The sequence below is a fragment of the Pristiophorus japonicus genome, chromosome 15 (genome assembly GCF_044704955.1).
Source record: "Pristiophorus japonicus isolate sPriJap1 chromosome 15, sPriJap1.hap1, whole genome shotgun sequence".
In the NCBI taxonomy this organism is placed as follows: Eukaryota; Metazoa; Chordata; class Chondrichthyes; family Pristiophoridae; genus Pristiophorus; species Pristiophorus japonicus.
The window spans coordinates 178061918-178083540 of record NC_091991.1 but is presented as its reverse complement, the minus strand read 5'-3'; the positions used below and the strand labels follow the sequence as shown (position 1 = coordinate 178083540).

At 46.7% G+C, this 21623-nt stretch overlaps 1 protein-coding gene across 3 annotated transcripts in view; it reads right to left on the bottom strand.

The window, feature by feature from the left end:
• The window catches only part of drc3 (dynein regulatory complex subunit 3), a 69514-nt gene that overhangs the window by 12904 nt on the left and 34987 nt on the right, over positions 1 to 21623 (bottom strand). For 2 of the 3 annotated variants that reach the window (XM_070901358.1, XM_070901359.1), the window contains 5 exons: positions 16612 to 16743; positions 9851 to 9921; positions 6816 to 6936; positions 4969 to 5100; positions 1155 to 2019 (listed from right to left, as the gene is read on the bottom strand). In XM_070901358.1, coding sequence (XP_070757459.1) covers positions 1909 to 2019; positions 4969 to 5100; positions 6816 to 6936; positions 9851 to 9921; positions 16612 to 16743 — 567 coding nt within the window. In that variant the 3' untranslated portion in view covers positions 1155 to 1908. Of the gene's footprint in view, positions 1 to 1154; positions 2020 to 4968; positions 5101 to 6815; positions 6937 to 9850; positions 9922 to 16611; positions 16744 to 21623 lie in introns of those variants that run through there. The other variant, XR_011596857.1, reaches the window with a different exon arrangement.

Here is a 21623-nt window from a genome sequence, read left to right as displayed (position 1 = left end):
AGCTTGAAAAATGCAGTTTGGAATTTTCTTCCTAAACCCCCTTGTAATTTACAAATCTTCCCCAGCTCCAAACCTACATCTTCGACTTTGCTTCATTTACCTCTCCTAACTCTACCGTCACTTGGTGTCCAATTTGCTTCTGTAAAGTGTTTGCCTTAAAGGAGCACTGTTGGAATTGAAATTTAGCTGTATTATAGTCCCTGGATAAAAGTGCCTCTGGCAATAAGATCCAGCAACAGCATCGCACAGTTGTTTTCACGAATTAACTTCATATTGAACTTGAGCACCATGTGTGTTAAATGTGCTCCATATTGGTTCTGTGAAAGGTTAAGAGATCAGCTTTTGACCTGGCTCCTGGAGATGGTCGGATTGTAGTCTGCTTGCCTACATTCCCATGGGACTGGGTCATGGTATAGAACAATTGTGAGCAGAGAGCTCAGAAATCCTACGAGAATTACTGGAGTGCTCCACATAGTCATAGAATGAGTCTGCTGTTTCATCTCATCACTTCTTTATATGTACTCTGTTTCCCCAGTTTTTAAAACTTTTTTCCCCCCTCTTTCTGTGGAGCTCTTGCTGGAGTGGGCCAGGGTTTCATAGGCACCCCATCTCGTACCTATCTAAATGACCACAGTTCACAGGGGAGGGAATGTTGGCAGGCTATTCGACCATGGGGTGATCCACGCACCACTGTGTTATGTAGCATTTTCAGCAGGATAGTAATCTAAACTGTGAACTGACTCTTTCCCTCCCCCACCACCCAGCCCAGGAGTGCTACAGCACAGAACCAGAAGAGATCCGCAAACTCAGCACAGAGTATTGATTCTCCTGTTCTGTGTAGCTCAGTGCCACAGAGGGCGATGTGTGGGCGTGGTCAGTGTTAAGTTGATCTTTGAACCTGCTGCATTTTAGGGTTGCTGTGTACCAGGTCATTTTACGACTTTCACACAAAAAATAATGCATTTACAAAACACAACAAAAATAAATAATTTTCTGTCATTTACAGCTTTGCATCCTTTTAACACAAAGCAATCGATGCATTCGACTGATAATAAATGTCAATATACACAGACACTCCATCGAGCATTGTGTTGCAAAATGAAGAGGCAGCGATGTCAATAAAGGAAACCAATGCCCCTTTTTAAAAAGATGGGTTTTTGTAAAAAGTCTCGGCTTTATTTTATTCACATTCTGATGTTTAAAGAAAACTCCAGACGACAATATTAGTCAGATATTTTAAAATATGCCACTCTTGTTACAGAACAAAACATGAGCATTGTGGGGTTTTTTTAATTGAGGAAACCAGGCGAAGGGACAAGGCTTCACAGTTCAGGATTCCACCAAGGCTGAAGGGAGTAGGAGAGAAGATGGGATTAATGTAGTGATTAAGTAAAAAGCACCAAGTCTGGGTTTTAAAAGCCTGTAGATTGTAGAAGGAAGGGAAGAATAAGGAAGGGGAGGAGTACTGGGAAGGAATGAGTTAGGAGATGTGCATGTGAAGTAAAACTTGCTCTCTGGTACAATAACAAATGTTCATTTGCTGAAAGATGTGTTTATAGAGGCGTCTACAAGTACAGTCAGTTCCCCGGCCTGGGGAATTCCAGGAAAAAGGCAAAGCAAACAGGTTATACTTTAAATGAGATGAGGCTGTTTAGCACCATGGGGTGCAGTGGAGTCATTGGTGGGGAAGTACTGATTCTCCAACATCTATATATAACAGTTTCAATCACTGATCAGAGAGGGGCAGGGCAGGGGGGGGGGGGAAACAAAATGTAAAAAAAATAATCCAAGTCAAATCTGGTTACACCAAAGCCTAAACAATAATATCGGAAGTTATAGAAAGAAGACAACACTCACAGCAACACAAAATTGTGTGCCACCTCTTGCCCGTCACATTACATTTCGGGATTAAGGCGAGTCCTGAACTTCAAGATAATCCAACTCATCGCGCCAGTGGGTGACATAGATGTAAATTTCCAAAACTCGCTTACGGTTGCGGCTTATTTCATCTACGTGCAGCTGCAAAAAAAGTGTAAATGAGCATATTGCTGCATTGCAAATTAAAACGCTTATCCGTTTATTCCCCACTCAAGAATGATTCTTTCCTGCCCTCCGTAACATTGCCCGTCCCCACCCTTGCCTCAGCTCTGCTGCTGCTGAAACCCTCATCCCTGCCTTTGTTACCTCTAGACTTGACTCTTCCAACGCACTCCTGACTGGTCTCCCACATTCTACCCTACGTAAACTAGAGGTGATCCAAAACTCGGCTGCCTAACTCGCACCAAGTCCCACTCGCATATATCATCGTCATCATAGGCAGTCCCTCAGAATCGAGGAAGACTTGCTTCCACTCCTAAAGTAAGTTCTTTGGTGGCTGAACAGTCCAATATGGGAACCACAGACCCTATCACGGGTGAGACAGACATTTGTCGGGGGGAGGATGGGACTGATTTACCACACGCTCCTTCCACTGCCTGCGCCTGACCTCTTCACGCTCGCGGCGTTGAGATTCGAAGAGCTCAGTGCCCTCCTGGATGCACTTTCTCCATCTAGGGCAGTCTTCGGCCAGGGACTCCCAGGTGTCGCACTTGACCAGGGAGGCTTTGAGGGTGTCCTTGTAACATTTCCGCTGCCCACCTTTGGCTCATTTGTCGTGAAGGAACTCCACAGAGCAATTGCTTAGGGAGTCTCGTGTCTGGCATGCGAACTATGTGGCCTGCCCAGCGAAGCTGATCGAGTGCGGTCAGTGCTTCAATGCTGGGGATGTTAGCCTGGACGAGGACACTAATGTTGGTGCACTTGTCCTCCCAGGGGATTTGCAGGATCTTGCGGAGACAACGTTGGTGATATATCTCCAGCGACTTGAGGTGTCTTCTGTACATCGTCCATGCCTCTGATCCATACAGGAGGGCGGGTATTACTACAGCCCTGTAGATCATGAGCTTGGTGGCAGATTTGAGGGCCTGGTCTTCGAACACTCTTTTCCTCAGGCAGTCGAAGGCTGCACTGGCGCATTGGAGGCAATGTTGAATTTCCGCATCAATATCTGCCTTCGTTGATAAGAGGCTCCCGAGGTATGGGAAATGGTCCACGTTATCAACTCACATATAATCCCTGTGCTCGCTGACCTACATTGGCTTCCGGTTAAGTAATGCCTCGATTTCAAAATTCTCATCCTTACTTTCAAATCCCTCCATGGCCTTGCCTCTCCTTATCTCTGTAATCTCCCCAGCCCCATGAGATGTCTGCACTCCTCTATTCTGCCCTCTTGAGCATCCCTGATTGTAATTCGCTCAACCATCAGTGGCCATGCCTTCCATTGCCTAGGCTCAAGCTCTGGAACTCCTTCGTCTCTCTTTCCTCCTTCAAGACGTTGCTTAAAACATACTTCTTTGTCACCTGCGCTAATTTCTACTTGTGCGGCTCAGTGTCAAATTTTTAATCTCATAATACTCCTGTGAAGCACCTTGGGATATTTCACTACGTTAAAGGCGCTATATAAAATACAAGTTGTTGTTGTGTAACCCTTCTCCAAACCCACAGGAAGAAAGACTTGCATTTATATAGTGCCGATGGACGTCCCAAAGCACTTTACAGCCAATGAAGTATTGTGACTGTTGTAATGTAGGAAACGCGGCAGCCAATTTGTGCAAAGCAAGCCCCCACAAACAGCAACGTGATAATGAACAGATAATCTGTTTTAGTGATGTTGGTTGAGAGATAAATAGTGGCTGGAACACTGCGGATAACTCCCCATCGCTTCTTCAAAATAGTGCCCTGGGATCTTTTACTTCCCCCTTAAGATGGAACCTCCGACAGTGCAGCACTCCCTCAATACTACACTAGAGCGACAGCCTCGATTTTTGTGCTCAAGTCTCTAGAATGGGACTTGAACCCACAACCTTCTGACTCAGAGGCGAAGATGATACCTACTTAGCCACAGCTGACACGCTTCTCAGATCTAATTGAGAAGGTGCTTAGAGACCTGTTTGATCCATGTGATCTCCTGATCTCGTTTTGATCATCTGATGGGGTTGGAGAGGATATTTCCAGAGCATTTCTTCGTTTATTGGCCTGGGATTTTTGCCTCTCCGAGGAGATTACATGGCTGCGGGAGGAAGAAGTGTTTAGTCATGATGCTCGGACCATCATGATGTTTGATAGAGCAGCTTGTCTTTTCCTGCCCGTCAATGTTGTATGTTCCGTGTCATACTAATAATGATGCCCAGGAGTCAGTAAGGGATGTCAATGCACAATGGTGAGTTGACAGTTGTCCTGATTTGCCCCTTTCACCTCTCCCGCTATGGAATGCACATAGCTTCCAGTTGTTGCCTGTCTAAACAGCTCCGGCTGAGATTGGAAACTAACTGACTCATGGGAAGAAAGACAGCAGCATGGCCTTTTGATGCAGCGGCAAAAAATTATGGATGAGATGTTAAACTAAGGCCTCGTCTGCTCCCTCAGGTGGACATAAAAGATCCCATGGCACTACTTCGAAGAAGAGCAGGGGAGTTATTGAAGTTGTCCTGGTTAATATTTGTCCCGCAGTCAACATCACTAAAACCGGTTATCTGGACATTGTCACTTTGCTGGGAGCTTGCTGTGGGAGCTTGCTGTGCACAAGTTAGCTGCTGTGTTTCTCTACATTACACTTCATTGGCTGTAAAGCGCTTTGGGGACATCCTGAGGTCATGAACAGCACTATATAAATGCAAGTTCTTTCTTTAAATCTCGGGCCTTCATGGACATGATAGTCCCATGTCATGTATTTAATTTTCTGTGCGGTCAGTAATTACCGTTTAGCTATTTTACGTAATTGGAAGTGATGTTCAATCACCATGCATTTTGAAATGCTGCTGATTTCCGCAGCACAAAATCAAGCTCGAGGGCCCTTTAGCATTGCGTGCCTATTCATCTGAACCCTACATAAAAACAAATGCACAACTAAAGCATTCTGATTGACCTTACCTTCTCGATCATCTCAGTGACCCAGCTATTTGCCCTCGTCACCATTTTGTCTTCTTGGTTGTCAATCTTCAGCAGGTGCAAGTCATGTGAAGCATTTACTGTATTGATGACTGTATCCTTATCTACAAAGAGCTGTAAAAAGAAACAGAAAACATATTTAATGTGCTGAGAAAGCATATCTTTGGAAATTTTAAAAAAAACGTGCATTTATACAGTTCTTTTTAACGTCTCCAGCATGTCCTAAAGTGCTTCATGACTTCTGAAGTGCAGGAGGAACCAACGATCGTTGCAGAAATGAACTGGTCTTTTTCTGGGAACAGTGGTTTGGCACTTAGTTTGTCTTGTTGCCTTGGCATGGGCTTTGGGCTCAGAGAGAGTTGGTGGGAGGGCGGTGGTGTTGGCTGCAAAATGATGACCAATACAGGAGTGGCAGATTGGTCCCTCGTAATCATGTGAGCAACACAGTCACATGGATAGCTCGGACCAATCAAAGCTCAGGGACATGAATAAAATCTTAAATTAGCAGATCTCTCATGTCATTAATAAAGCGCAAGCGGGAAAGTGTTGTAGGAATTATGACATTTAACGGAATTGTGTGCTATATGCAAGACTTCCATTGAATAGTTGAATTATTCCAGTATTGTAAATTGTTACATAAATACCCAACGGATTAAAGTTGTAAATTATATAAACTTAAAAAAATTATAATGCAAGTACCTTGAAGGACAAAGAGCGTGTGTCTAATAGAAAATGAAAAACCGTGCTCCCATTCAATAGCATTTAAATGGTCGCACAATGTTTACCCTCTACCGACCTTTGGGTGGGACCAGGCAGGCTGGCTGTACTCGAAGTCATGCGGGAGCTGGTTGCTGCATTTGGGAGTGGGCAGGTCAGAGATAACCGCTAACAATTGGGCTTGGGTGGGGAGCTGGCTGTTGCACTTGGGATCGAGGCCGGCGGGGGGGGATCGGGTGGCCAGGGCTGCAATACTGGGGTTAGCCTTAGTGGGAGGGAGCGTGCAGAGCAGGATGGACCTTGGTAGGAAAGGAGGCTGGGTAGAACGGATAAAATAAGGGTTGGGGTGGAGCATGTACTTTGTAATGGTGGCTGAAAGGGGGCTAAATTGTTCGCTCATTCATCTGTGGCATCACATCCGATTGAAGCAGCTGGAGAGGTGGGTGTGTGCAGTGGAAGTGTCACAGACTTACATAGCGTCTACAGCACAGAAACAGGCCATTCGGCCCAACAGGTCCGCGCCGGTGTTTATGCTCCACACGAGCCTCCTCCCACCCTTCCTCACCTAACCCCAACAGCATATCCTTCTATTCCTTTCTCATGTGCTTATCTAACTTCTCCTTAAATGCACCTATGCTATTCACCTCAACCACTTCTTGTGGCAGCGCATTCCAAATTCTTCCCACTCTCTGGGTGAAGAGGTTTCTCCTGAATTTCACGTTGGATTGATGAGTGATCATCTTATATTTATGTCCCCTAGTTTTGGACTCCCGCATCACACAGTGATGCCAGGGAGGGAAAGGAGAAGCGAGCTGGAGCATCATTCTGGTCTGTACTTCCACTGCACACACCCACTTCTCCAGCAGCTTCAATCGGATGTGATGCCACAGATGAACCAGCTTCAGAGGAGCATGTGCAGAGCCTGTGTACATGCCACTCACCCATGCTCCTGTCGGAGGCCACGGGAATGGAAGACAGAAAATATCTTTCAGAAACATCGAAGGTTGGATTTCCTGAAGAATATTTATTGCTCAAGGCTATAGAAAATAACATTTTTGTTTTCTCAAATATAAACATGGAACATAATCGTGCAGAAATAGTCCTAATCTTACTGCTCGGAGTTCATCTGGCATTTCCTCTTCCTCATTCTTTCCCATCTTTTCATAACTGCTCACAGCGATTTCCAACATGTTCTCGTTGTAACGGTTTTCCATGTCGCGGCACTGAGCTGTTGTAGATTATGTTAAGGTCCCAAGGACTGAAGTGGATTCTCATTTCAGGTCAGAAATATAAATTTAAGACACTTCTTATGAACGCACTGACTTTTGCTGGGTGCAGTTTTGGGTTAGATCTCACCCAAGTGGCCACTTTTCACAAATAAATAACAGCGATTGTCAGCATACTGCTGACCACGGAGGGTAGTATAGAAACTGGCTGATCCTGTTCTCATCTGACATCCACACTTTCCAGCAGGAATCAACGGATAGCAAGCGATCAGAAGTAGGAACCCTTCCCTAGCCTACAAGGCCAATTGTAGTGTCTCAACTGTTGCCCCACTGAGACCAGATAAATCCAGAGACCGAGACTCGAACCTCGGGCTTTCCTGATCTGTGTGGTTTAGTACTAGACTATATGGCCCACCTTCCTATTGAATATTGGGGGAATTTAATGTGTTTCTTCAGCTAATTAACTTACATTTTAATTTAGCCACATATTGGCTGAAATGTGGAGCATTTTCTGTGGAATATCGCATTCTCTTCCCACAGAAGTGCAATGTAGCAGCTACCTTTTGTCTCGTGTATCCTCCAAAATGGCTATGCTCTAGTCGTGTAAACATATATACGTAGGATTCATGTTTAAACTCATGGTTTAAACTCATATAATTAAGGTTTCTGCTTTCTCTTTACTTATAAATGGCTTGTGGATTTGTACTGTTGCTAGAAATAATGAAATCGTTAAAAGTTGTTCATTCCCAGGATCCTTTAGGTCTTAATGTGTCAGGGTACAATTTAGGCTGACTGTGTTGTTTAGCTTCTACTGAAAGTGCACGATCCATGTCTGTTTTACTAAACTCTTGTCAATAAATTGTGAAATAAGATGTGCCAAAGATCACAAAAGGATGTGGGGCAATGGGCCAAGATGATACCAAACTGGTGTTTTGTAGGATCTACCTAATTTCACAACAAACTCTTGTCAGGCTATAAAGAATCACCTCGGACAGTGTACGTGACTAGAGGCCTTTAAAGATATAGAAACATAGAAAATAGGTGCAGGAGCAGGCCATTCAGTCCTTCGAGCCTACACCACCATTCAATATCATGGCTGATCATGCAACTTCAGTACCCCATTTCTGCTTTCTCTCCATACCCCTTGATCCCTTTAGCCGTAAGGACCACATCTAACTCCCTTTTGAATATATCTAACGAACTGGCCTCAACAACTTTCTGTGGCAGAGTATTCCACAGGTTAACAATTCTCTGAGTGAAGAAGTTTCTCCTCATCTCGGTCCTAAATGGCTTACCCCTTATCCTTAGTCTGTGACCCCTGGTTCTGGACTTCCCCAACATCGGGAACATTCTTCCTGCATCTAACCTGTCCAATCCCGTCAGAATTTTATGTTTCTTTGAGATCCCCTCTCATTTCTCTAAGTTCCAGTTGGTCCAGTCTTTCTTCATATGTCAGTCCTGCCATCCTGGGAATCAGTCTGGTGAACCTTCGCTGCAATCTCTCAATATTGAGCTTTCCTTCACAATTTGTGGAAAGAGACGGGATTGAAAGGTTTGATGAAGGTTACATTTCTACCCAGGGGAAAAGCATGATATTTGCATTTAATTCTCTGGACGACTACTGCTTGGAGACTTTGCGTGTCAAGGACTTAGCCGAACACAATGAAAAGTTTACTTTGCAACCATATTCCGTGTCAGATTTGAATTCCCTTGCATTTTTAACATAGCCATTTTGGAGGATACACGAGACAAAAGGTAGCTGCTACATTGCATTTCTGTGGGAAGAGAATGTGATATTCCACAGAAAATGCTCCACATTTCAGCCAATGTGTGGCTAAATTAAAATGTAAGTTAATTAGCTGAAGAAACACATTGAATGTAGTTTGATACTGTATATATTATAGTACAAGTGCGTTTTTCACTGAAGAGCAGAAAATTGGAAGGAGGACATGATACAAGACTAAGATTCTGAGCGGTGTAGATAATGTCGACATAAGCAGACTATGAGTGCAGAATTAGAGAATGCAGCTTCAAAATCAGTAGGCTTTAAGGAAGACTAGAGATTAGACACACCTGAAGTACTATGTACAGTTTTAGTCTCCTTACCTAAGGAAGGATATAATTGCCTTAGAGAGTGAGTGCAACGAAGATTCACTGGACTGATTCTGGGGATGAGAAAATTATCCTATGAGGAGAGTTTGAGTAGACTAGGCCGATATTCCGAGAGTTTAGAATAAGAAGTGATCTCATTGAAACATATAACATTCTTAAAGGGCTTGACAGGGTAGATGCAGGGAGGATGTTTCTCCTGGCTGGGGAGTCTAGAACTAGGGCTCACAGTCTCAAAATAAAGGGTCAGCCATTTACAACAGAAATGAGGGTTGTGAATCTTTGGAATTCTCTGCCCCAGAGAACTGTGAATGCTCAGTCGTTGAGTACATTCAAGACAGAGATCTATAGCTCTTTGGATACTAAGGGAATCAGGGGATATTGAATAGCAGAGCAGGCTCGAAGGGCCGAATGGCCTACTCCTGCTCCTATTTCTTATGTTCTTAGTAGATTTTATTTTGTCTCAGACTAGTAGACACTTGGCAACAGCTGCTGATACTATGTCAATTAACATTCAAAAAAATAAATATCTGACTGGGATTAAAGGTTATAAGGATATGCTGAGATGATCAAACATCCCATGGGATGCAGTGGTTCTCACGGTGAGATGTGGAAATATTTGACTATTTCACAGTTTTGCGAACAGTCCCTCAGGTGTCTAAATGGAATAGATAAGAGTCCATGACAGGGGAGCACGTACCTGGGCCGTGGAAAAACCTGTCTTAATGGGATCAATGACCTTTTTCTCGTTCCATGCTTTATGTACTGAAGGTAATGTTTGCTGACAATTAAGTGTTTACGTCAAAGGATATAGAGCTTGTATGTTTTCAATGTAAGTTGAAGCCATTTCTGAAATATTTCGTTCAAAGTCCCTGGTTGTTTCCTGCAAAACCAAACAAAAAAACAAAGTATTAAAACCAGCAGCTGAAACACAAATATTGCAAACTGACCAGCATTCTGCTCCCCTCTCAAGAATCTCCCCAATACACTGACCTACGTGCATCCTCACTGTATTGAATCATGGAAAATTCATCATCATCATAGGCAGTCCCTTGCAGTCGAGGATGACTTGCTTCCACACTAAAAATGAGTTCTCAGGTGACTGAAGAGTCCAACGCGGGAATTACAGTCTGTCACAGGTGGGGCAGACGATGGTTGAAGGAAAGGGTGGGTGGGGGGCCTGGTTTGCCGCACGCTCCTTCCGCTGTCGACGCTTGGCCAGCTTGCTCTCGGCCAAGAGACTAGAGGAGTTCAGCGCCTTCCCAGATGCTTTTCCCCCACTTTGGGCGGTCCTGGGCCAGGGATTCCCAGGTGTCGGTGGGGATGTTACATTTTTTCAAGCAGGCTTTGAGGGTGTCCTTGAAGCGTTTCCTCTGCCCACCTGGGGCTCGCTTGCCGTGTCAGAGCTCCGAGTAGAGCGCTTGTTTTGGGAGTCTCGTGTTAGGTATGCGGGCGATGTGGTCCATCCAGCAGAGCTGGTCGAGCGTGGTCAATGCTTCGATGATGGGGATGTTGGCCTGAGCGAGGACACCAACATTGATGCTCCTATCCTGCCAATGGATTTCCAGGATCTTGCGGAGTCAGCGTTGGTGGTACTTCTCCAGTGTTTTGAGGTGCCTGCTGTACATCCACGTCTCTGAGCCATATAGGAGGGCGGGTATCACCTCTACACTGTAGACCATGAGCTTGGTGCCGGGTTTGAGGTCCTGGTCTTCAAACACTCTCTTCCTCAGGCGATCAAAGGCTGCACTGGCACACTGAAGGCGGTGTTGGACCTCGTCGTCGATGTCTGTCCTTGTTGACAATATGCTTCCGAGGTATGGAAAATGGTCCATGTTATCCAAGGCCTCATCGTGGATTTTGATAACTGGGGGGGGCCAGTGCTATGTGGCAGGGGCAGGTTGGTAGAGGACCTTTGTCTTACGGATGTTTAGTGTAAAGCCTATGCTCTCGTACGCCTTGGTGAAGGTGTTGACGATGGCTTGGAGTTCGGCCTCAGAGTGTGCGCAGACGCAGGCGTCATCTGCGTACTGTAGTTCGATGATGGAGGATGTGATGATCTTGGATCTGGCCTGGAGGCGGCTGAGGTTGAACAGATTCCCATTTGTCCTGTAATTTAGCTCCACTCAAGCGAGGAGCTTGCCAAGGGTGAGGTGGAGCATTGCAGAAAGGAAGATCGAGAAGAGCGTTGGTGCGATGACACAGCCTTGCTTGAGCCTAGTCTGAATGTGGAATGGGTCTGTGGTGGATCCATTGGTCAGGATCACGGCTTGCATGTCATCGTGACAAACTTTTGAGGGCAGCCGAGTCTGAGGAGGACGCTCCATAATCCCTCACGGTTGACAGTGTTGAAACCTTTTGTGAGGTCAAAGAAGGCCATATGTAGGGGTTGGTGCTGTTCCCTGCATTTCTCTTGTATCTGCCGCGCGGTAAAGATCATGTTCATTGTGTCCCTTAGTGGGCGGAATCTGCATTGCGGCTTTGGGAGAAGTTCTTCAGCCATAGGAAGAAGGCGATTCAGGAGGACTCTTGCGATGACTTTTCCGGTGGTTGACAGCAGGGAGATTCCTCTGTAGTTACCGCAGTCAGACTCGTCACCTTTCTTGAAGATGGTCACGATTACAGCGTCTCTGAAATCTCCTGGCATGATCTCCTCCTTCCATATAAGAGAGATGAGGTCATGGATCCGCGCCAGTAGTGCTTCTCCACCATGTTTTAGTGCTTTGGCGGGGATTCCATCTGCTCTTGATGACTTCCTTCAGTTGTCGGATGGCCTTTTCAACCTCATGCCAGGCTGGGGTTGTGCTGAGATGGTGGTGGGTAGCATGCTGTGGGATGGTACGAGGACACTCACGACGAAGACAGAGTCTCGGTTGAGGAGATCCTTGAAGTGCTCCTTCCAGCGGGCACTGACTGCCTCTCTGTCCTTGATAAGCACCTCTCCGTTCTTGGCCAGTAATAGGGTAGGGCCTTGGGTGCTTGGGCCGTAGGTCATCTTGGTTGCGCTGAAGAATCCTCGCACGTCGTGGTTGTCGGCTAGCTGGATTTCTTGAGCTTACTCCACCCACCATCTGTTCTTTAGCTTGCAGGTTTTCTGTTGGAGCTCAGCCTTCAGACGTCTGTAGAGCTGCTTTCTTGTCCTCGGGTTGTGTTGCTGCTTTCAGTCCAAGAATGCCTTGAGCTTGCAGCATATTAGCTGCTGGATCTCCTGGTCGTTCTCGTCAAACCAGTCTTGGTGTTTCGTGGTCGAGTGACCGAGCGTCTCTTCGCAGGTGTTGATTATGGAAGCCTTGAGGGCAGACCAGACATTATGGACACTCTGCGTCTCTGGAAGTTGTCAAGTTGATAGCAAGGCGCTGGCTGAATCGGGCTTTCTTAGCAGGATCTTTGAGTGCACCAGCGTTGATTTTCCTGCAGCATTGTTTCTGCTGTCATCGCTGTTTTGCGGCAATGTTGATGGCGATGACAGAGCGAATTAGGCGCTGGTCCGTCCAGCAGTCGTCAGCTCCTGTCATAGCGCAGGTGATGCGCACGTCTTCATGGTACGTCGCTCAGACAATGACGTGGTCTAGGAGATGCCAGTGCTTGGAGTGAGGGTGTTGCCATGAAGCTTTATATTTGTCCTTCTGATGGAACAGGGTATTAATTATGATGAGGCCGTGTTCTAAGCATTTTGTCAGGAAGAGGGCGCCATTGGAGTTGACTTTCCCTACCCCTCTCTGCCAATCACACCTCCCCAGAGGTCAGTGTCCTTTCCGACTCTGGGGTTGAAATCGCCAAGGAGGATCAGCTTGTCGCTCGTTGGGACTCGGGACAGGGATTGTTCAGGAGCCGACCTGAGAGGAAACAGCAGCAGAACAAGAGCGGAGCAGGTGGCATAAAGGAAGAGAGCTCCAGGACCCAGCGCGGTATTGGCAGGAGCCAACCTGAGGGGAAACAACAGTGGAACGGTGCAGGAGCGGGCGAGAGCGGAGCAGGAACCGGCCACTGCAGGGAGCAGCGCGAGCGTGCAACGAAGGCAAAGCGAGCAACAAACCGGATGTCACAGTATCCCAGGTAGAGGATTGGTTGGCAACTCTTGGAGTCGGGGCCAAAACAGGTCAGAGCACAGCGGGAGCCCAGAGGTCAGAGGACAGCAAGAGTTCGGAGGGCAGCGAGAGGTTGGAGGACAACGGGAGCCCAGAAGTCGGAGGACAGCGAGAGGTCGGAGGACAGCAGCAGGGTCGTGGCCCAGAGTGGCGCAGCACGGGCCAACAGCAAGTACATGAGACCGCCATTGCATCCTACGAAACCCAGGGATAGAGGCTCTGTGGGAAGGAGGAAGGAGGACGGTAGGAGTATGCGTGTGTGTTCGAACTAGGCCCATACAACAGAGCCTGGTCTCCAGTCATCTTGGATCCCCTTGCCACTGGACCAAGACCTAGCTCTGTCAAGCCCATGTGGTAGCCAGTGTACAATGGCCACCCCATGTTAAAAGAATTCACACAAAGGTATCTTCCACACTTTAAGATGAAGTTCGGGACCTGGAACGTCGGGACCCTTATGGACAACCCAGACAGCAACAGATTGGACGCCGCACTGCTATCATTGCCCGGAAATTTTTGGACACTTCAACATTGACATCGCCGCCCTAAGTGAGACCCGACAGGCAGGGGAAGGCCAGCTCAAAGAACAAGGTGGTGGCTGCACCTTCTTCTGGAGAGGCAAACCAGAAGTAGAACGCTGCCTCCATGGGGTAGGCTTCGCCGTAAAAAATGAACGAGTGGGCCGTCTCAGAGATCCCCCCTGCGGGATAAACGAATGCCTCGTGACTCTTTGGCTCACCCTAGCCCGGAACCAGTGCGCTACGGTCTTTAGCGCATACACCCGAACACTGGAAGCTACAGACGATTCCAAAGAGGAATTCTACTCCAGCCTCGAACAATTACGACACAGACGGAGGCCATCGTGTCTGTGCCAGTCGAGGCTTGAAATCAAGACTTAATCTACTCTATCACATTCTGTCCCAGGGCTTCAAAACAGTGAAACTCCTTCAACTCATTCCCTCTTCATCTTCCTCCTACAATCTCCAAGCTTTGAATCCCGAGCTTGGTCTCACCCAGTCACTACCTTCTGATTAGCAGGTCTTCTCTCTTACTCTTTAACCTTGATTTAGTCCTGCACTGGGGGTTTTGACCATTCACGTGTTTCTCAGTAAAAACATGTATTTTTCCCCACTCGTTTCTGGGAAATTTGAAGAGGCGTGAAGAAAAAAAAAACAGCACCCAACTGCAAAACACTGCAGCGTGAGCCACAAGCACAGAGCTACTGGAAATCTCTGCAATGTCACACCGTCAACTCCGACCAGTTCTGTTCATTTTTTTTTATTGGACGACAGTTAACGATAAGGTTCAACATAAAATAAATACAGAATAAAATACATCGAGTATCTTGGTTTTATCTCACTCCAGTTTCTGCCCCCACTTCGATGGTGGTGACCCATGCTGGGGTACTTCACAAGCACCAGCAGCCCTCTGCTACCTCACCCAGTGGACATTGTTCAGGGGAAGTTCTGACAATGCAGGTTGGCAACTCCTCTCCACCCGTCGCCCCCCCCGCTCCCCGGCCCCATCATGGGTTCTGTTATGTCTTCAATAAAGCAATGTAACTGAGTATTGTAGACGTAAGTGTGACCTTAGTCTCTTTATTCTAACCCCAGAGTGCTGGTACAGCATGGGAGATCTGCTTATATATAGTGCTCCCAAGGGATGCTGGGATCCCTTAGGACTCCAATAGATGCGCCCTCTGGTGGCGGTAGTGTGCAGGTTACATAGGGTTGCATACAAAACAGGTTCCAATCCTGTCCACCTCTGAAATCTGCACACTTGCACCTTCCAGCTGGAGGACATTCAGGAATGGGAACTCTGGCTCATTGTTGCCCTCCCGAGTTCAAGGGCACTGAGATCACCTTACCTCTGCCCTGCCACGCTCAGCTCACTTTAAACAGAGCTCCTCAATACCACGCCACTGGTTGGTTTTAATATAATTAGATATTTGGGGGGGGGGGGAATACACAAGACAAAGGTCCCTTTTATATTGAGTTTCTATGGGAAGAGATCATGATGTTCCAGAATATATTTATACTTGCAGGTTGCTGATTTTATAGCAGGAATTATTTATTACCCGACTCAGTGAATGATTCGAGGGCATGTCATTTGCTGAATCAAAGTACTGTATATTAGGGAACGATAAGTGATTTCCTTTCTTAGCTTGTTTGTAACCTGCGGGCTATGTAGGATTAGATTTTACACCAATAAGCTAGTAAATTAAATGTCTGATAACGAGACTTCTCGGGCATAAAAGAGGCACAGCTGCCACAATGCTTCACACAGGAGTTAGATCCAGACTCACGTTTGTTCCCTCCACATGTTGAGCTCACAAGCTCGGCTGGGTTACTAAGGACAGAGGGCTGCGGATGTCGGCTCAAAATGAGGCATGCTAACCAACCTTGGAGCTGACCAGCAAGAAAACCAGCAAACATACTGCAAAAAAAAAAAAATGCTGAATAAAGGTTGAAAGCCAAGGAATTGGTGCTCGATAACTGGGACAAACGCGTGTGATCCTGCAATCTTTCTGCACTTGCTGTGTGGACACAAATCGTCCAAGTGCCACAACAAGTCCTAGAAACAGTGAAAATGGCATTTTCTGAACATACTTGAATGAAAACGGATGTCCTACCTAAAACCAGGCACAAGGAGGTGTGGGCTGAGTCTCGAACTTTTCAGTTGCAAGATGGCTCAGCTAAAATTGAGAATTCAGAGTGTGAGGAATTATGAGGGACTTGCTTCCAGCAATGCGTGGTGCAGCTAATTCGTGACCAGACACTGTATTTTCTTCATGTTTAACCATCTCTTTGATAACTGCAGTAAAGAATCAAATTTGATCCCTGGTCTGTCCTGAGTTAATTGATTTCAGCTGGGACACCAGTGGGGTCACAACAAATGACCCGAGTGCTCCTGGGCTGAAGAGGGGAAAAAAACATCCAGGAATCCAATCCTCCACTGTCATCCTGACGTTCCTGCTGGGAAGTGCACATGCACGTGTCGGGCAAGGGCAGGATCAGAGTTGGCTGTGACCTCCTCATGGTCGAACAGCTCGTTAATGCTCAATGTGTCTAAGTTCACGCATGGACAAAGTCCTTACGAATGACATACTGGAGGCCAGCTAGCACCTTTGCGCTGGGAAACAGTACTTCAGTAAGCAATCTGCAGGGGAGGTTTGAACTTTTGTAATTTAATCACTCCTGTCCACCACCCTATCAATGACCTTCCCCTTGGTTCATTCCTCCCCTGACCCCCTTCCCCTGGCTCTGATCTTGCTTATAAATGATTAAATCTCTAATTCTTCTCGTTCTGATGAAAGGTCATCGATCTGAAACAGCAACTGTTTCTCTCTCCACAGATGCTGCCTGACCTGCTGAGTGTTTTCCAGCATTTTCTGTTCTTATTTTAAACATCTCTGTTGACCATAATATATCTTCTTTTAATATTAGCAGGAAATGGTTTGCTACAATGAGAAATGGTCAATTTCTTACTTCCAGCTGGTCAACCAGTTGCATCTCCAGGTTCATCAGGTTGCTCCACAGCAGATCGATTTCTGTCCTAAACGCACTGACCTTCAGCTCTAGAATTTTGGATTCGGTGATATGTTGCATTTTGTTAAAATTCTGCGCAGAGAAAATAGCAGTCAGCAGTTACCTTTGGACCAAGAGCATGCAGAAATCAATCACAGGCAGCGGAAAGAGCGTGCGGCAAACCTGTCCCACCCACCCTTTCCCTCAACGACTATCTGTCCCACCTATGACGGGGACTGTGGTTCTCGAATTGGACTGTTCAGCCACTTAAGGACTCATTTTTAGAGTGGAAGCAAGTCTTCCTCGATTCCGAGGGACTGCCTATGATGACGAAGATAATTGGACCAAAATATACTAAAAAAAAAGTGTTCCTGGTATGTGTGCGTTGCTGGCAAGGCCACCCTTTTTTTGCCCAACCCTAATTGCGCTTGAGAAGATGGTGGTGAGCCACCTTCTTGAACCGCTGCAGTCCTTGTGGTGAACGTGCTTCCACAGTGTCATTAGGGAGTAGTTCCAGGATTTTGACCCAGCAACGTCAAAGGAACTGGCTACTACGAACACAAGAGCATAAGAATTAGGAGCAGGAGTAGGCCATTCCGCCCCTTGAGCGTGCTCTGCCATTCAGTAAGATCATGGCTGATCTTCGACCTCAACTCTACTTTCCCACCTGATCCCCATATCCCTTGATTCCCCTAGAGTCCAAAAATCTATCCATCCCAGCCTTGAATATACTTTTACTTAAGAGCAAGTTTGATGTATCAAATCTCCAATCTGCAAAATAAATTGGATTCGATTGCAGATACAGGAAAGAAGGGCATTTCTGTGTATTAAAAAATACTCACTGCTCATTGCTGCTCATTCCAACCACTATTGAGGTAGCAGGGCTTTGAAAAGTAAATTAAGAGACCATAAAAAGATGAAAAGCGAGAAAAAGAAAAAGCGTGAGGAAATGTAAAAGCATAGATATAGCAATGTGAAAGGAAAAGAAAGCTGGTAAAGGGAGTAGAAGAGAAAGAAAAGAGAAAGGAAACTGCAAAAGAAAGCAAAGAAAAAGAGGAGACAAAGCAATGACAAACAAAAACATATTAAAGCACAGTCTTTGAATAAAGGAGGTGTCTCATATCAGGGGGAGTATAGAACCGGGGGTCACAGTCTAAGGATAAGGGGTAAGCCATTTAGGACTGAGATAAGGAGAAACTTCTTCACTCAGAGAGTTGTTAACCTGTGGAATCCTCTTCCGCGCAGAGTTGTTGATACCAGTTTGTTAGATATATTCAAGAGGGAGTTAGATATGGCCCTTACGGCTAAAGGGATCAAGGGGTATGGAGAGAAAGCAAGAAAGGGGTACTGAGCCATGATCTTATTGAATGGTGGTGCAGGCTCGAAGGGCCGAATGGCCTACTCCTGCACCTTTTTTCTATGTTTCTATCAGGACTCCTGTTAAAATTCAACAACAACAACTTGCATTAATATTGCGTCTTTAACGCGCTTCACAGGAATGTTGTCAAACAAAATTTGACATTGAACCACATAAGGAGATATTAGGGCAGATGACCAAAAGCTTTGTCAAAGAGCTTGTTTTGAAAGGAGCGTCTTAAAGGAGGTAGAAAGGCGGAGAGGTTCAGGGTGAGAATTCCAGAGCTTAGGGCCTAGGCAGCTGAAGGCACAGCAACCAATGGTGGAGCGATTAAAATCAGGGATGCTCAAGGGGCCAGAATTGACCGAGCTCAGAGATCTTGGGGGGGCTGTTGGGCTGAAGGGGGTTACAGAGATAGGGAGGGGCGAGGAGGGATCTGAAAATAAATCAACTAGCAACAAAGAATTATTATGAACATCTTTCTGCTTTGCTACATCTGGTTTTGTATTTGTTTTAAACTTGGCATCAGGGGAATATTTATTGGCTTTAAGAAATGGACAGTGAGAGGCAGTAATAGCCTATGTGTATTTTAAGAAATTAAAATAATGTTTGATGTACAAGGTGCTGAATACAGAATTTATTCCGTACTTTTGGACATTAGAAAAATAGATACAAAAAAAAAAATTACTCCCTTGAGCATCAATAAAATGGACCTGTATAAAAGCAGGGCAATCATCTCCTGATGTAATATTTATGGAAATCATAGAGCTAATTGTGCATTACACACGTGACTATTGCTTGTCTTACAGAATCAGTTACTGTTACTTGTCTTACAGAATCTTATAAATATTGTATTGCATTGGCAACATCACAGCAATCTTATATTTGTATCAGAGAAAACACCTCACGGGGTATGATGTATTATTAAAAAAGGAATGGATTTGCATTTATATAGCATCTTTCACCGCCTCAGGAGATCCCAAAGTTCTTTACAGCCAATTATCTACTTTTTGAAGTGTAGTCACTGTTGTAATGTAGGGAAATGTATTATTGAGGCTTTAAGTTTAAACTGATAACACCTGACCCCTCCTCCGCTTCCAGTGAAGTTGGTGTTTGTTTCAATAACAGACAAAACACTAAGGGGAGAATTTCGGCTGCTTTGCGCCTCCCGTTAGCACCCACGGGGGGGCGGTAATGGGGCACTAAGGGGTTGCCGACAGGGCGCAGTGAATTCGCCGACCTGGTGGTTTTGCGCTGGCACTGACACTTACTGCTTCGGTCTCTAGCACCCCATTGATCGTGATGTCATCAAGTGTGCAGCGCTCCGTCACCGCCCCGGATCAGAAATTCGGTCTCACCCCCTGCCTGAACACCTGCCCTCAACAATGGCAGGAAGAGGAGGCGGTATGCATTTGGATGGCTGCTGTAAGAGCGGTATTTAAAGGCATCAACATCCGGTTTATTTGTAGTCGGCAAACAATGCTGCCTTGTCGTCAGGTTGATATAAGCAAACAGCCGTTTTCACCGATGTAAGCGTTTTTCAATTTCAGGAGTCTTCTCAAAACATTATTCAGTATCCTTCAGGTGAGATTTACAAGTGCTATATTTCCATACATTACTGGGGGCTGTACTGGCACTCAACCTCGCCCTCCAGCATCAACGTCAGAGACAGAGAGAAAGATTGCAAAATGTGGCCAGAAGGTGGAGGGCCAACAGGGCTCTCAACAGGAGGCCGTACCCTCCCAGGGTATTCCGGGAGCACTTCTACATCAATTTCACTGAGGAACAGTGTGTGAGAAGTCTCCACTTCACCAAGGATGTGGTCATAGAGCTCTGCCACCACCTACAAGAAGACATTGAGCCTCAGACCAGGATGACCATGGCTCTCCCAGTGGCAGTCAAGGTCACCGTCGCCCTCATTCTCTACGCCAACGGATCCTTCCAGTGTGCAACAGGAAGCATACCTAACATACGCAATTTGCCGTGCATTGCTGTATCTGCGAGATCACAGAGGCTCTCTACAGAAGGAGAAGGGACTACATTTTCTTCCCCATCGCCAGAGAGAAGCAGCGTGAACGTGCATGTGGCTTTGCCAGGATAGCGGGCTTCCCCACGATGCAGGGCGCCATTGACTGCACCCAAGTCGCTTTGCGGGCATCACATAACAATCCTGAGGTATTCTGTAACTCACTTAATGTGCAGTTGGTGTGCAACCACACACAGCGAATCCTCACCGTCAATGCCCGCTATCCTGGCAGCAGTCACAATGCCTTCATCCTGCACCAGACCAGTATGCCAGCACTCTTCGAGCCACCACATCAAGCTCGCGGCTGGCTGCTGGGAGACAAGGTCTATCTGCTCTACATCTGGCTCATGACTCCCCTTCGCAACCCCAACACTCGTGTCCAGTACTCATATAATGACAGCCATGTTGCGACCAGGAACATTACTGAGCAGACCATCGGAGTGCTCAAGCAACGGTTTCGCTGCCTTGACCGCTCTGGAGGAGCCCTCTGGTACTCGGCTGAGCGGGTGTTCCTTTTCTTTTGTCGTTTGCTGCATGCTGCACAACTTGGCTATCATGAGGGTGCAGCCATTGCAACCAGGCATAGCTGCACCACCTCAGGAGGGGGTAGAGGGAGAGGAGAAGGAGGACGAGGAAGAGCACGAACAGCAGCGAGGGAGAAGGCAGCCATTCAATAGGCCTTGTGCAAGGGTGGTCCTCATCAGACTTCGGTTCCAATGAATTCGAGGCCGCTTCCCAGTTGCTCAGCACATCCCCATCATTCGATCAATTTCTCATTCCAGATCACAGCGCAAAGCTGAAATGAGACACCAAATTTGCCATATGCCATTAATAAATTTAACCAAATTCAGTAACCACATATATATAACAATATTAACTAATTACCCTTGTGCAAACCCTTACTTCCCCTTCTTACAGTGCCTTTTCCTAATCTACTGCTCCTATGTAGTGTCTCCCCAGTGGCTGCAGCAGGGCTGGTGGAAGGCTGCTGAGTGTTGGTGCCAGAGACTACAGATGGCCTTGCAGGACACACTCGGCGCTCTGGGCCTGGAAGGCCCGGCTGCACACTGCACCACCTAAGAATGGGCGGCGGCAGTGTGGGCTGGCTGGATGACAGGCAGCGACAAATGCAATGGCGGAGTGGCAGTGGTGGGATCAGGAATGGTGTCATCCTGAGATAGGACAGTGGTTCCTGCTCCACTGACCCACTGCCACTCCCCGGGGCAGCATCTCAGCATCCCTACTAATCTGCTGGAGCACAGATTGGTGGCCTGCTGCGACATCAAGAGATCTCCGGTGGACTGTGGTGGACCCAGCGATGATGGCAGCAGTTGGAGCTTGCGTGGCATCAAGCTGAGACTGCACGAGAGCAGTCTGAGACTCGATGCCACAAACTATTGACTGCATTACAGCACTAAGACGTTGCATGGCTTCCGCCTGTGCTGCAATGGATGCTGCTCCATTGCCCATGACACAGGTCATGAGGTCTCGGTCCCCAGGGTCTCTCTGGGAGTCCACCATCCTCTGCAGGGTGGAAATGATGGGTCCTATGGTGTGCAATGTTGGAGGCGGACTCCTTCATGCTCCTTA